This window comes from Denticeps clupeoides, chromosome 2 (assembly GCF_900700375.1).
Source record: "Denticeps clupeoides chromosome 2, fDenClu1.1, whole genome shotgun sequence".
Taxonomy (NCBI): domain Eukaryota; kingdom Metazoa; phylum Chordata; class Actinopteri; order Clupeiformes; family Denticipitidae; genus Denticeps; species Denticeps clupeoides.
Genome location: NC_041708.1, coordinates 33,036,286 through 33,050,169, shown reverse-complemented (window position 1 = coordinate 33,050,169; position 13,884 = coordinate 33,036,286). Strand labels below are relative to the sequence as shown.

The following is a 13,884-nucleotide window of genomic DNA, read 5'->3' as shown; positions in this document are numbered from 1 at the left end:
ATAATCTTGTACAGGTAAGCCTTTAACGTGACAACACTATTTATTTTTCTTTTAAAAGGAGATCGTAATGAATCTAGGTAATCGATTTACCAATCCGGCGTGTGTGTGTTTACACAGGACTCTCAAAGCCTTGTGGCAGTGTGTAAACTGAAGGGCATCTCTCCACTGCTGGAGCTTCTGCACACGGACGTCCCGGCTATTCAGGACGTTGCTTTGCACACCCTGGAGTGCATCACAGTCGACCGTGAGACACAGGCTGCCTTTCGAATGGAAAAAGGCTTTGACATAATCCTGGAGTTCCTCACAAACCAAGTATTCTCCACATGATAAAATAAAGTGCATCTATCTGTTTTTCTTTTTACATATTGCCTCACAGTCATTGTTGATGACAATTTTCTTGCAGAAATACAGTGACCTGCATGCTTTGGCCCTAAAGGTGGTCTGTAACTGCCTTGGAGATAGTGGGTCTGTGCCAGTCATCGAGGAGACAGGGGTCCTGGAGAAACTGCTGCAGTTTGTTGTCACATCCAACCTGCATGAAGTACAGGCCAGTGCCATCAAGGCCATTTCTAGAGTGGCACGCAGCTGTATGAACATCCTGTCATATATCACATTTTACGTTTGTTTGAGGTTAACAACAGGCCACTTTGAGCCTAAAATAAAATTGATAAACCCTGTTGTAGATTTTGTGATCACCACAGAGTAACAACACTTGTATTAGGTGAGAACAGAAAGATTCTTCAAGACAAAGACGTGGAAAAGGTGCTGGTCGACTTACTTGCTGTTGAAAATAGCAACATAAGCTCTGCTGCTTGCCAGACTGTGGCGGTCATGAGTGAGAATCTGGCCAGCAGGGACACTTTCAGACATCTGGGTAAAGCGCTGTACCCTTAAAACTGCAGTGCTCACCTAATGGCTCTGTTAAAGTGATGACTTTGCTCTGATTCTGCTTTTTGTGCACCAGATGGCATAATGCCAATTGTCCAGTTGCTGAATAGTGAAAATGCAGAAGTTCAAGAGGCTGCAGCCCAGGCCCTGTCCAGCCTCACCACTGGCAACCAACCCAATGCTCAGTGAGGCCCCAACAATATCCGTTCTTCATTCATGTAGAAGGTTTTTAGCTTTCACACTCGCACACACTCTCTTTCTCTTATAGGGTGGTAGATGATGCCAAAGGGGATGTGCTCCTGATCCGGTGTCTGCAGAGTGGGAATCCAAATGCAGTGGCTCATGCAGCTATCACACTTGCTAACATGGCGTCTCATGAATCGTTGCGAGACAGCATTCTGTCCCATGGTGCCATGCAGGCCCTAGTGCCACATCTCCAATATGGAGAAAAGCACCTGATTATCAGCATCACCCAGGCAGTGGCTTCACTGGCCTGTGATGCTGAGGGCAGGATGGAGGTCAGCCTTGAATTACATTCATAATGCTGTTAGGAGGAGTTAGTTAATCACTCAGGCGGTGTATCTCGTCTTTCTTTTTTTGTCCGTAGTTTAGAAACACGGGAGGCCTGCCCCCATTGATCAAACTGCTTCTATCCAATGATGCAGAGGTTCGTCGTAACGGATGCTGGGCTGTCAGTGTGTGTGCCAGTGATGAGCCAACTGCAACAGAGATGTGCAAGTTGGGGTGAGAATATTTTTGTGTTTTGAAAATACAGTACAGGCCAAAAGTTTGGACACACCTTCTCATTCAATGTGTTTTCTTTATTTTCATGACCATTTACAGGTAGATTCTCACTGAAGGCATCAAAACTATGAATGAACACGTGTGGAGTTATGTATTTACCAAAAAAAGGTGAAATAACTGAAAACATGTTTTATATTCTAGTTTCTTCTTTGCTCTGATTACTGCTTTGCACACTCTTGGCATTCTCTCGATGAGCTTCAAGAAGTCGTCACCTGAAATGCTTTTCCAACAGTCTTGAAGGAGTTCCCAGAGGTGTTTAGCACTTGTTGGGCCCTTTGCCTTCACTCTGCGGTCCAACTCACCCCAAACCATCTCGATTGGGTTCAGGTCTGGTGGCTGAGTTATGTACTTAACTTTTTGTTAAGTACATAATTCCATGTGTTCATTCATATTGATGCCTTCAGTGAGAATCTACCAATGTGAATGGTCATGAAAATAAAGAAAACACATTGAATGAGAAGGTGTGTCCAAACTTTTGGCCTGTACTGTATATTTAGAAATATTTTACCATGGCACAAACGCATTTGATGTTAAGTGGCAGTTAAGCAATTTACAAAAGTGGCAAGCAGGTGGCGCCATAACTCAAGTAGTTGATACAAGAATCAGAAAACTTTATTGATCCTGGAGGAAATTGCTTATGTAATGTCTGGCACAAAATACAAGGACATAAGAACAAAACATGATATTAAACATAATATAAAATAAAAGAATCCGAGCATTGCACAGTATTGCACAGCACATCAAAGATTGTTGCACATCATAGCAAATAATGAACATGGTCACAAAGCCAGTTGTCTTTATATATATATATATATATACATACACACACACACACACACACACACACACACACACAACTGGCTAAATGTGACACTAACTGCACTAAAACATTTCTTTATTTACTACGGTTTAACACTATCGTTCCAGTCCCACTTACTACCATTGTGTCCCTGAGCAAGACATTTAACCCTAAGTTGTTCAAGGGGGACTGTCCCTGTATCTGCTGATTGTAAGTCGCTCTGGATAAGGGTGTCTGGAAAATGCCGTAAATGTAAATGTACATTTCATGTTCATGTAAATTTCATATTTCAGGGCTTTAGAAATCCTGCAGGAGCTCAATTTATCAACCAGCCGCAAGAATAAATTTAGTGAACTGGCTCTACAGAAGCTGTTGGACAACAACCTTTCTGTCAAATACAGTTTGACGGGACATCTGTCCCCATCTGATATCATCACTGATGGATTCTACGACCCCGGGCAGGTTAATAAATGACACAACTGGTAGTGAAGTGGTGTGTGCCGTTTGTGCTCCCACGTAATGTATTTCTTTTCCCAACTCTCTCAGGTGCAAGTGGGTCACAGAGTCCCTGCCTTAGAGGATTTATCAAAGCAAGCTGTCAACCAGCATCGCCCTGTCATAGCAGTTAATGGAAAACCTCACAATCTGTAAGTTAAGACCAGGGGTTGTTTTTTTTTTTTTATCAATCAATTTAAGGCTGTTACAAATGCATTTACAACCATAATGTTACCATCATGACATATAATGATTTTAAAACTAGTGAGTACGGTTGATATTGGAAAAGAATAACACTTTTTTTTTTTTGTATGAAAAATTGTGTTATTATGTGTGTTATTTTTGTATTTCTCTTACTACTGCATCTCTTTTGTCTGACCTGGCATCTACTCTGAGACGTGTTCTTTCAGTCCTAACAACTCCTCTGTTTAAAAGACAGCCGCTTTCTTTGCCATTTATGGGCCACTTCCACATCATTAGGTTCCTTTCCCCTGGTACACAGCCACATGAATATTAAAACTCTGTTATGTAACTTCGAGCACATCCTCAAAGGCTCTGCGAAATAAACGTCCAGTCACTTGACACAATAACTATAGCCGTGATTCAATGTAAGGGAGAATTTCCTTTATGAAACTCTAGTGATGTTAAGTGGATTTTATGACACAGTGATTAGGTGGGTATTGGGCAAATAATAGCCCTTCAAGCGGCCTCTTCTAGTGTTGCAGCCAAGTCAGCACAAAGGTCAATGGCACTTAAATGCAAACACTCTTAGCTTCATCCATCAAACCTGTAGAGTGGCATGATGAGACACAAATAGCAGTATACTACTAATAATAACAGTGCCATTCTTTGTTTTAAACAAATAATAGAAAAAGAAGCTTGCATTGAGTCAGCAGTTTAGCAGACAGCAGTCTTTTTTTCTCTACAGCGAAGAGAACCAGAAGGACAGGAAAGAGTCCGAACGCCAACCCTGGACGCTGCCATGTGACGTGGCTTTTCACAACATGGTCACTGAGGCAGCGAAGACCATACTGCCACTTCAAGATGACACTGAGCAGTACAGAGCCTTGGCAAAGTAAGTTTTTGTCTAGGAATGCCCACAAATGTACACGGTGGGCCATTTATATGGATACACCTTAATAAAATGTGAATGGTTGGTGACATTGAACACATTTTATAAGTGGTCAGAAACTTGTAAATAACTCATGAAAGAATAAAGTAACGTTAAAACCAAGCACACCATTGTTTTTCTTGTGAAATTACCAATAAATATGATGTGTCACATGACCCTCTTCCTATTGAAAAAACAAAAGTTGGATCCAAGATGACCGACTTCAAAATGGCCACTATGGTCACCACCCATCTTGAAAAGTTTGCCCCCTCACATACACTAATGTGCCACAAACAGGACATTAATAACACCAACCATTCCCACTTTATTAAGGTGTATCCATATAAATGGCCCACCCTGTATATTCCAGAGCAAAGTATGGCATTCTACCTTGTATTGTAACTCGATGTGCTTCTTTTCATGGTTTGCAGGCTCGTGAGCGATGCAATGGGAGGAGCAGTGAATCCAGACGAGCTCCACAACTTCCTGTTCGAGCTGCACTTGAGCGAGCTGAAACACAAGCATCAGTCAAACATCATCCCCATTGGCAGGATCAGGAAGGGTACCTATTACCACAGAGCCATGCTGTTCAAGGTAACCCCTTTTACCGCCTACTTTCCTTCCCATGCCACCGCTGTCCAGATTCATCGCATTATACTGTTGGCGTCTTCCTGTGTCAGGCATTGGCAGACAGAATCGGCCTTGTCTGCAGTTTGGTCAGAGGAAGCTACAACCGTGCCTGGAATGAAGTCTTCGTCAGCCGCGCTTCCTCCGGGGTTCCTGGATACTTTCATAAGCCGCAGTCCTACATAGTGGACCTCATGCATGACCCTGGTAATCTGATGAGGAATGACTCCCTGGAAGCTGCGCAGTATCAGAGTATTTGATTTTTCGGCATACATTTTTGCTGTAGATGCTGACGTTCGTTTGGTGTTTGAATGTCCTAACATAAAGCATGCATTGTAATAATACTACTAAATGTTTATATTTTTCTATATTTGGTGCCAATGATCCCGTTTTCAACCTCAGATTGCCTATACTGTCATATTTTGAGGTAATGATTCTTAATTAAATGACTTTTTGGATTGAATGTAGTGTGTGAGGTTCTTACATTCTTCCCAAGACTGTGGAGCTGTGTGTTAACCAGTCAGTGTTGATGATGAGGGTCTATCGCCAGTGCTAACAGAGAAAGTTGGGTCAGACAGGTAACATTTCTACCATTTACGTTTAAGGCATTTGGCAGACGCCCCGATCCAGAGCGACTTACAACGTGGTTTCAAGTTACCATCGATGAAGTGATCAGTTCCGGTTCATTAGGACCCCCAACTATGAATACAACCTTTTATTCACTCTGTTGTAGTTTCTATACATAAGTCAGACAATAAGAAAGTTACAAGTTAATCTAAATATTCTCTAAAGAGGAAGGTCTTGAGCTGCCGTTTGAAAATACTCAGTGACTGAGCTGTTCTGACCTCGAGGGGAAGTTCATTCCACCACCGAGGGGCCAAGACGGAGAAGAATCTAGATGAATGTCTTCCTTTTACCTTCAGAGATGGAGGGACCAGGCGAGCAGTACTGGAGGCTCGGAGTACATTTACAGCATTTACCAGACGCCCTTTATCCAGAGCGACTTACAATCAGTAGTTACAGGGACAGTCCCCCCCTGGAGCAACTTAGGGTTAAGTGTCTTGCTCAGGGACACAATTGTAGTAAGTGGGGTTTGAACCTGGATCTTCTGGTTCTTAGGCGAGTGTGTTAACCACTAGGCTACTAACACCGGAGTATGCGAGGTGTAATAAATGCTGTGAGGTAGGATGGTGCTACTCCATGTCTGGCTTTGTAGGCCAGCATCAGTATTTTGAACCTGATGCGTGCAGCTACTGGGAGCCAGTGGAGGGAGCGTAGCAGAGGGGTGGTGTGGGAGAATTTGGGAACTCAGCGCTCGAGGTGAGTATGCTGTGGGCAACAGTACCAAAAGATGCAATTTGATATTAAAGAACACAGATGGCATCACACAAGGATGGCATGATCTTGCGACACTACACTGAACATATAATGTATTGACTGGATGATTTTTAAGAAATCTTCTTTATCTTTGTGGGTTCCTTCCATTTTACATGCTGTTCTACATTAAATGACTTTTTGGATTGAATGTAGTGTGTGAGGTTCTTACGTTCTTCCCAAGACTGTGGAGCTGTGTGTTAACCAGTCAGTGGCAGCTGCAGTTTGCAGTGTGTGTGCGTGTGTGTGTGTGTGTGTGTGTAGGGGGGGGGCGGGCTTACACTCGCTCCTTACACTCTTCGATCTATGCATTTCGAACGCGCGGGCTGCCCGAGCAGCTACACGACGCCATGTCGCGCCTTTTACTCGGATTTCCCCGCCTCGCCAACAGGGGACATGCGACGAGGCGCCTCACGGGCAGAAAGGTGTTCGAGTTTATTCGGCCGATCCATACGCACTTCGGTAAGTTTTTTTTTTTTCTTTTAATCTTTTAAATCCTTTTTTTTTTTTACTTACATCATTCACGAAAACACGTCGGTTTGCGATTCGAACCGGGATTAAGAGTGTAAAAAGATGAAAGCGGACGACATGCCTGGTGATGGAGGTCGCAGCGCACCTGCGGAGGTGGAGATGCGCCACATGAGGAACAGCGCAAATTAGCACGGGTCACGGGTTCAAGAAATGTCAATGCAATCGATATATTTTATTGCCGACTGGTTCAGTGTTCCTTCTACGAATGACTCAACAGCTTTAGAATAATTACATTTAATTACATGAGCGTTATTCTAAGTGTTACATAACAAATAATTACAATTAAAGTTAAAGTTTTTTTTTTGCAGTTTTTATATTGCACATTTCCATTTATAGTGCTTCACACTGCGTCAAGTACAGACACAGAATAATAATACATTAATTAATCGGATCAGACATTTATTGTGACATTTGCATCGCACTCTTTATTACGTAGCTCATCGGAATTCCTAATCTTTTATCTGAATGGTTGGTTTGGGATGTCTACAGCAGAGCAAGGAAATGCAAGGACCTTGTACTCATGGCAGAATCTGATATTTCAGTAAAGAAGAAGAACGTATATTGAGAAAACCAGTTAAGTGGTTGTAGCAGGTAAGTAGTTCCCCAGATGGTTCTGCCAGTTTTCTATGTGTTTAGCCAAGTCAAGTCTTGTTGTCACGGTGGGCTGGACATGGCGATGAAGGAGGACGCACACGCACGACTTCACACGACAGGGGTTTAATACAGACTGCACAAGACAAGGGAACATCAACACGCAATGACCCGACGGCGAACAGACACGAACAGGATAGTTTTATACAGTTATATAAATATACACCAGGTGAACACGATCAGGGAACATTACACAGGACGAACATGGAACTCCGGTCCGAACTCCGGATCCGGAGTAACCCCTGCCGGTCCAGATCATGACAGTACCCCCCCCCCTCAAAGGCACAACCTCCGAAGTGCCCCACAAAACGGTCCATGAAAGGGGGGGGGGGGGGAGTCCATAAGGACGAGTGGTGGCTGTCCTGCACCGGCGGCATCAGGCCAAAGTACGGCTTGTCCGTGGGGGACCGGCATCCTGTCCGCCGTCCGCAGGCACCCGTCACTCCGACCAGTCTCCGGCACGCCCCGCTGGAAAATCCGGCGGCCTCCTCGTCTCGGTTAGCGCCCGGAGCACCTGAACTGCGCGACCGGTCTCCTCGACCCCACGGTAGCTTTCGTAGGCCATTGAGGTCCGGCCGCACGAATTCGTCGGTACACCCCCGCCTCCGGAATCACCAGGGGGAACATGAGCCTCTCGACCACACTGTAGCTTTCGTAGGCCGTCGAGAGTCTGTCACACTTGGTCGGGGCGTTCTGTCACGGTGGGCTGGACATGGCGATGAATGAGGACACATACGCAGGACTTCACACGACAGGACATAACACGAGACAGGGGAACATCAACACGCAGTGACCCGACGGTGAACAGACACGAACAGGATAGTTTTATACAGTTATATAAATATACAACAGGTGAACATGATCAGGGAACATTACACAGGACAAACATGAAACTCTGGTCCGGAGTCCGGATTCGGAGTAACCCCTGCTGGTCCAGATAATCAAAGTGAAGTAAATAAAAGACAGAAAACTAAAGTACTAAAGATCACCAAGCCTTTTTAAAGCTTTAAACGAGAAAAGACAGTCCTACCCTGTAAAGAGTGCCAGTGGAATTACTGGAACCACTGGACTGAAAACGAGAAGCTTATTCTTACACCCAGGGTTTGATGTACCCAGCGATTCTACAATGGTTTTAATCTTTTTGTAGATTTACATTTACATTTATGACATTTATCAGACGCCCTTATCCAGAGCGACTTACAATCAGTAGTTACAGGGGACAGTCCCCCCCTGGAGCAATTTAGGGTTAAGTGTCTTGCTCAGGGACACAATGGTAGTAAGCGGGATTTGAACCTGGGTCTTCTGGTTCATAGGCGAGTGTGTTATCCACTAGGCTACTACCACCCATATTTGTTGTCACCTGCATGGCAATGGAACTAAATGACATATATGAGGCAAGGGCAGAGTGCATAGGGAAAAAAGTATAGGCCCGAGGATCAAACCCTGGGGGAATCCATGCTGAGGAGGTGTTGATGATGAGGGTCCATCGCCAGTTCTAACAGAGAAAGTTGGGTCAGACAGTATATTTATCATTTCTACCACCCAGCACTCGAGGTGAGTATGCTGTGGGCAACAGTACCAAAAGCTGCTTTTCAATATTAAAGAACACCGACGGCATCACACAAGGATGGCATGATCTTGCAACACTGCTCTATACATATAATCCGGATGTTTTATTTTTATCTTCTTTATCTTTATGGGTTCCTTCCATTTTACATGTTGTTTATAAAAGCATCATGATTTATTGGGTTTTAGATATAATTACCCACCAACAATATGCAGTGGGTGGGTAGTTAGTTCCTCCTCTCAAAGATGCATTAGCATTTCACCCTGATCATACATCGAAGCGTGTATTTGTTTCTTTCCAGGGCTGCGCTCCTTAACCCGGTATGACGAATTTACGGACTGGAAAAAGAAGCTGACACCTGAGCAGTATGTGGTTACCAGGGAGAAAGGCACAGAACTGGTGAGCAAGCTAACGTGCTGCGGAACATGAAATGCGTAAATATCTGATCATGTGTCAAGAAGGTCCAAAATGTGCATTTTCAGCCTTTCAGTGGAATCTACCTGAACCATAATGAATTTGGGATGTATCACTGCATCTGCTGTGATGCTCCACTTTTCAGGTATTTATGACCATAAATACTTTGTTCCGTGGATATTCTGGATAGATTGTTCAGAAACATTTTGAAATGTCCTTGTTTGTCCTCGAAAACAAAAACATGAAAAGTTATAAGAATATTAATAAATAGTAATTGACAAAGTTTGAAATAACCCAGATACTGTATTTTATTGGTGTGCTAGTTTTATTGCTTCTTTAATCACTGCAACTGTTTTCAGAAAAGGGTTTTCTAATAATCAATGAAGCTTCTAAAGTGAATGACTTGGGTTAACAAACAGAGCATTCCATTGGAACTGATTATGGGTCTCTTTAGAGTCATGTACAGCACAAAATCTGGACAGGGGTTTGGACCCATTTCCCATCGAAACAAAGACATTGCTAAATTAACCTAAACTTTTGAATGGTTGTGTATATTTTGAGAAAATCTAACATTCATTATATCAACTCTGCCACATGTAGCCGGTTAGTCTAGATATTGTTTTAAAAATTGCATTTTTAGTTGCATTTTGTCAATTGAAATTGTTCGTCTGAATTGCATTACTCCTAAGTTCGGAGTCAAAGTTTGACTCTGGGACAGGATGGCCTTGTTTCTCTGAGGCCCATGGTACTTGGGAGCAGGATGAGTCTCACGCCGGCATTGTCCGTCGTCCTGACAACTCACTTGGCAGCACTGGGATAGAGGTCATCTGCAAAAATGTGAGTGTATAGTGCATGAAGAGTGTATCAATGAATACACACATGAAAAGTAAACATTATGTACATGCATATTCTACATATATGAGAAAAGCTCCTTTGTGTTTCACTTTGCAGTGCGATGCACACCTTGGCCATGTGTTTGACGATGGACCAGATCCATCAGGTCACAGATTCTGCATCAACAGCACAGCTCTAACCTTCAAACCCAGGGCAAAGTAGTTCAGCTGTGTTCCAAAAGAAACAGAGCCCCAGGAAGCAGGATGTCACAATCCTGTAGACTCTTAGCTGGCTCTCTGGTTTGTACAGCGAAAAATGACATGAAATGTACTGTACTGTCAATAAATGTATATTTCTTCTTTTGCAACATTATATATTTTGGCTTTTCTTCCAAGTCCAGTCCAAAGAACCTGACTAATCTGTCTAATGCCAGAGGAACAATGCTGTTGGAACATTTTTTGTGCAGTATGGTGTACAGTGTACTTTAGTTACTTGTTCTCCTCAACCAATTCCCAGTTGTGATGTTTCAGTGTTCTTGAGAGTCCAGATTAGGCTGTACGGGAAATGGATTGATCTAATACAGGCCCTGAGTGCATTATCTCTGTGAGGGGTTATGTTAATAATAAACCCAGCATTGGGGTCGGCACCCTTTTTGTAAGCTGGAAAGCACACTGTATTGCAATAGACATACACAGAGGTGTTCTGAGTCTAGAGTTTCATGCAGGTCTGAAGAAAGACATACGCAGAAGGGGCATAAGGAATTCACATGCTAATTTGTATCAGGTGTAAAAGCAGTCTGAGATAACAATTAAAAAAATGAGGGTTTTTGTCTTGATGGTGACACTGTTGGGGCTAATTGTCTTGGAACTATCTGAGGCCTCAAGGGGTCGTGGCCGAAATGCTCAGAAAAGAAAGGAGAGCCCTATTGATAAAATCACTCCAGCGGCAAACCTCAATCTGGAACAGGTACGAGTTCTATAGTACATTTAATTGCGAAAAAAACTGTTTTGTGACTGTGGCTAAAAGTAGCTTTACATGTTAAATGAGTAAACATCATTAATGGCTGTGTTACTTTCAGGATTTTTATTCTGATGACGTCCTGTCACCTTGCACTAGCGAACAAGCCCCATGTGTAGCGTTGTGCACAATGTCAGTTCAAAAGTTAATGTCTGACTTAAAACAAGCTGCAGATCTGCACGATAGCATTTCCACAATGTCATAGTGTTCCTCTCTAAGTTGGTTTATACCCAGTTTCCTAGGCTAAGGAGGTTTTTCTCAGGAGCCGTTTTATTTATAGATGATTGGAAAGTGGTATCTGATCAGTGTTGCCTCAAAATGCCGACACCTCCTGGAGACTGGATTCAAGGTGGAGAGCACAAGCATCACCCTGACTCCTCCAACCTCGTCTGAGGACCCGCTGTCTGTCAGCACGCTCAGAAAACTGTGAGTACCAGCAAATGGCCACGTGGGGGAACAATGGAGAGAGTTCTGAGGTTCAGCACTGCACCAACACCACCAACAAGTAACAGGATAAGTGAGATACTGAGATAATAGTTTGCATTTCTTACTAAATGCACAATAAAAGTTTTATAATTTTTTTTTACAGCCTGAAACTACATCACAGTTTTTCATAGACTTTACTCCAGAGGCATTCAAGGCTGCTACTCAGCATACTGCATCTTTACTGTTCATTAAACGTCTTTCAGTCTTCAGATGTAAATAAGCAACATAGTCCAGCACAAATCTATTGTCCAAATCTTTTCACCTCGATACGGATTGACACTTCTGTCCTGCAGCTTCTAGGGGGTCATATTCCAAAGATTGCTTAGCCCTCAGTGAAGAGAAGCATTTTAGCACACCACAGATTTTACAAAGACTTGAAGACCTGGATCTGGACCATTTTAGATTCTGAATCATTTCTCTCATTGCATTGCATCAAATTTGAGAGACTGGCCTATGTGCAAAATTGACTTTAATTTGAATGCAGCAAAAACAAGCACAAAAAAGTAAACATGTAATTTTATTTGATGACATCATGACCAACTCGCTGTTCCAAAATACCACAAAACTGTTTTGAGCTTGGCTGAAAACCTACATTTCTTCTGTGGGAGATAATTATGACAAATACCATGACGGAGGAGAGCTGTTCTCTCTTGTCTTGGCTGGTTAACAGCCAGTCGGTGGGCTGATGTAAGCAGACTAGTAACTGGACAGAGTACCCAACTGGACAATTACTCTTTAACTCTGTCATGTTTGTTTGACATTGTCAGGATGAATGCTCAATTCTGTTAATGAACTTTTATTTTACTTTTGCATGGATATCTTATGCCAGTTCATTTTGAACAAACACTCGCCTTCCACTTTTCAGCAATGAACAGTGCTGGGAAATCAAGCAAGAGTACCAGAGCACCAAAACCAAAGGGCGTTTTCTGCTGAAAGGTTGGCACAGTCCCCAGACATAGACTTGATTTTTCATTTTACTACAACTTCCCCTATTACTGTAATCGTCAGTTGCCATTTAATACAACTATGTAGGAACACCATACGATCCAATTGCGTTAGACCTGTTATTTTACCATGTGATATGCTGTGAATTGTGTCGTAAATGTCTCTTTTTATTTCTTTTAAAGGGAAGATACCTCAGAAGAATATCGACATTGTTATAGCAGAAACTGACCACAATACCCACGCTATATTGTACTACCAGATGCAGGGCAAAATCACAATGAAGCTCTACGGTGGGTTCTGAGTTCTACCTCACCAGCTTCCTAGAACTGGGTGAAACACAGTCCTTAGCTGAATTTTTGGATTCACAAGAGTTTGTTGTCATGAATGTTAATTTACTTTCAGATTAGTCTGAACCTGTTTAAGCAGTGGACCCTGGAAGTGTTTGTAGTGGGTGGCCATTACCATGAACAGGTAGAGAGTAAAAGCATGTCATTTCACAGGAAGATCTCCGAAGGTGCCAGACCCCGTAGCGGACAGATTTGAGGAGCTGGCTGCAAAACAGAACCTGGGGCTTGATGTTGTCTTTCAGTTTCCAAGTTATAGTGAGCTTCTCTTCAGGCACATAAAAAAGCTTCTTGTCACATGTTGAGACTGTAGCACGCATGGTCATTGTTTATATCTATTTTTTCAGGCTTCTGTGAATCAGTGGATAAAGACCATGTACTGAGTAAGTCCTAATTCATGTCAATTGTAATAAAATTTCCAGATCTTATTGCTAGACCCATAAGATGTAACTTAGACCAGTCTGCTGTATTGAAAAGTGTTTTGTTTCGTAACTTTCCACTGGCACGTGCATCCGTGAGTCAACAACATATCATTAAAGTGATTTTATAACAGCACATGAGCAGGTTGTTACGCATCTGGGCAGCACACGGGAGAGAGGAGATTGGTGGAGTTTGGTGTTTTGGCCGAATACCAAGAGAGCAGTCCACCCTCGTGCCCCCACCCTACATCCTTATATCACGTTACTCCCACCTCCCCTCCCCAAAACTCTGCCGTGGGTTGCAAAACATTCTGCTGTGGGTTGCATAACTTTAAAATACATCTCAACAGTCTTTTATACACATTTATAGTGTATATACGAATACAAGAATTGCAGTATTAGAATGATTATATTTATTAAGTGAAATTTTGGTTTTTAAATGCTTTTTACTTCTTTCTCCCTGCTTTCTCTTTCAGCAATGTAGCTGTTGATTTGCAGCTTGCAGTTCAGGATGAATTGGCACAAATGAATAAAGTTTATTGAAGGTCACCTCAGGTCACTTTTTTATCATGTCGTGC

General features: G+C 42.7%; 3 protein-coding genes across 4 annotated transcripts in view; all 3 read left to right on the top strand.

The window, feature by feature from the left end:
• armc3 (armadillo repeat containing 3) overlaps positions 1-5,181 on the top strand; it is a 6,455-nt gene extending 1,274 nt beyond the window's left edge. For both annotated transcript variants that reach the window (XM_028969809.1, XM_028969808.1), the window contains 12 exons: positions 1-14; positions 118-312; positions 404-587; positions 722-874; positions 965-1,073; positions 1,157-1,406; positions 1,496-1,632; positions 2,785-2,953; positions 3,038-3,138; positions 3,915-4,061; positions 4,529-4,691; positions 4,778-5,181. The exon at positions 1-14 is cut by the window's left edge and continues 162 nt beyond it. In XM_028969809.1, the coding sequence (XP_028825642.1) occupies positions 1-14; positions 118-312; positions 404-587; positions 722-874; positions 965-1,073; positions 1,157-1,406; positions 1,496-1,632; positions 2,785-2,953; positions 3,038-3,138; positions 3,915-4,061; positions 4,529-4,691; positions 4,778-4,984 (1,829 nt within the window). In that variant the 3' untranslated portion in view covers positions 4,985-5,181. The remainder of the gene's footprint in view (positions 15-117; positions 313-403; positions 588-721; positions 875-964; positions 1,074-1,156; positions 1,407-1,495; positions 1,633-2,784; positions 2,954-3,037; positions 3,139-3,914; positions 4,062-4,528; positions 4,692-4,777) is intronic.
• Positions 5,182-6,372: 1,191 nt separating this feature from the next.
• On the top strand, positions 6,373-10,467 carry msrb2 (methionine sulfoxide reductase B2). Its single transcript, XM_028970100.1, has 5 exons — positions 6,373-6,560; positions 9,149-9,246; positions 9,330-9,406; positions 9,951-10,098; positions 10,213-10,467. The coding sequence occupies exons 1-5, from the start codon at positions 6,449-6,451 to the stop codon at positions 10,315-10,317; spliced, it is 540 nt and encodes a 179-aa protein (XP_028825933.1). The 5' UTR covers positions 6,373-6,448; the 3' UTR covers positions 10,318-10,467.
• Positions 10,468-10,929: 462 nt separating this feature from the next.
• Positions 10,930-13,281, top strand: c8g (complement component 8, gamma polypeptide). The gene is made up of 6 exons (XM_028966320.1): positions 10,930-11,061; positions 11,393-11,538; positions 12,464-12,534; positions 12,726-12,833; positions 13,044-13,145; positions 13,235-13,281. Exons 1-6 carry the CDS (start codon positions 10,930-10,932, stop codon positions 13,279-13,281), a joined length of 606 nt encoding a protein of 201 aa, XP_028822153.1.
• The last annotated feature ends 603 nt before the right edge of the window (positions 13,282-13,884 follow it).

Excerpts from the sequence above, each read along its gene's own strand:
- msrb2 (XM_028970100.1), top strand. The coding sequence starts at position 6,449 with ATGTCGCGCCTTTTACTCGGATTTCCCCGCCTCGCCAACAGGGGACAT. Across the intron at positions 9,247-9,329 it reads GGGAGAAAGGCACAGAACTG|CCTTTCAGTGGAATCTACCT; the intron begins GTGAGCAAGCTA and ends GTGCATTTTCAG. Across the intron at positions 10,099-10,212 it reads TAGAGGTCATCTGCAAAAAT|TGCGATGCACACCTTGGCCA; the intron begins GTGAGTGTATAG and ends TTCACTTTGCAG.
- c8g (XM_028966320.1), top strand. The coding sequence starts at position 10,930 with ATGGTGACACTGTTGGGGCTAATTGTCTTGGAACTATCTGAGGCCTCA. Across the intron at positions 11,062-11,392 it reads CAAACCTCAATCTGGAACAG|ATGATTGGAAAGTGGTATCT; the intron begins GTACGAGTTCTA and ends TTTTATTTATAG. Across the intron at positions 13,146-13,234 it reads CTTTCAGTTTCCAAGTTATA|GCTTCTGTGAATCAGTGGAT; the intron begins GTGAGCTTCTCT and ends CTATTTTTTCAG.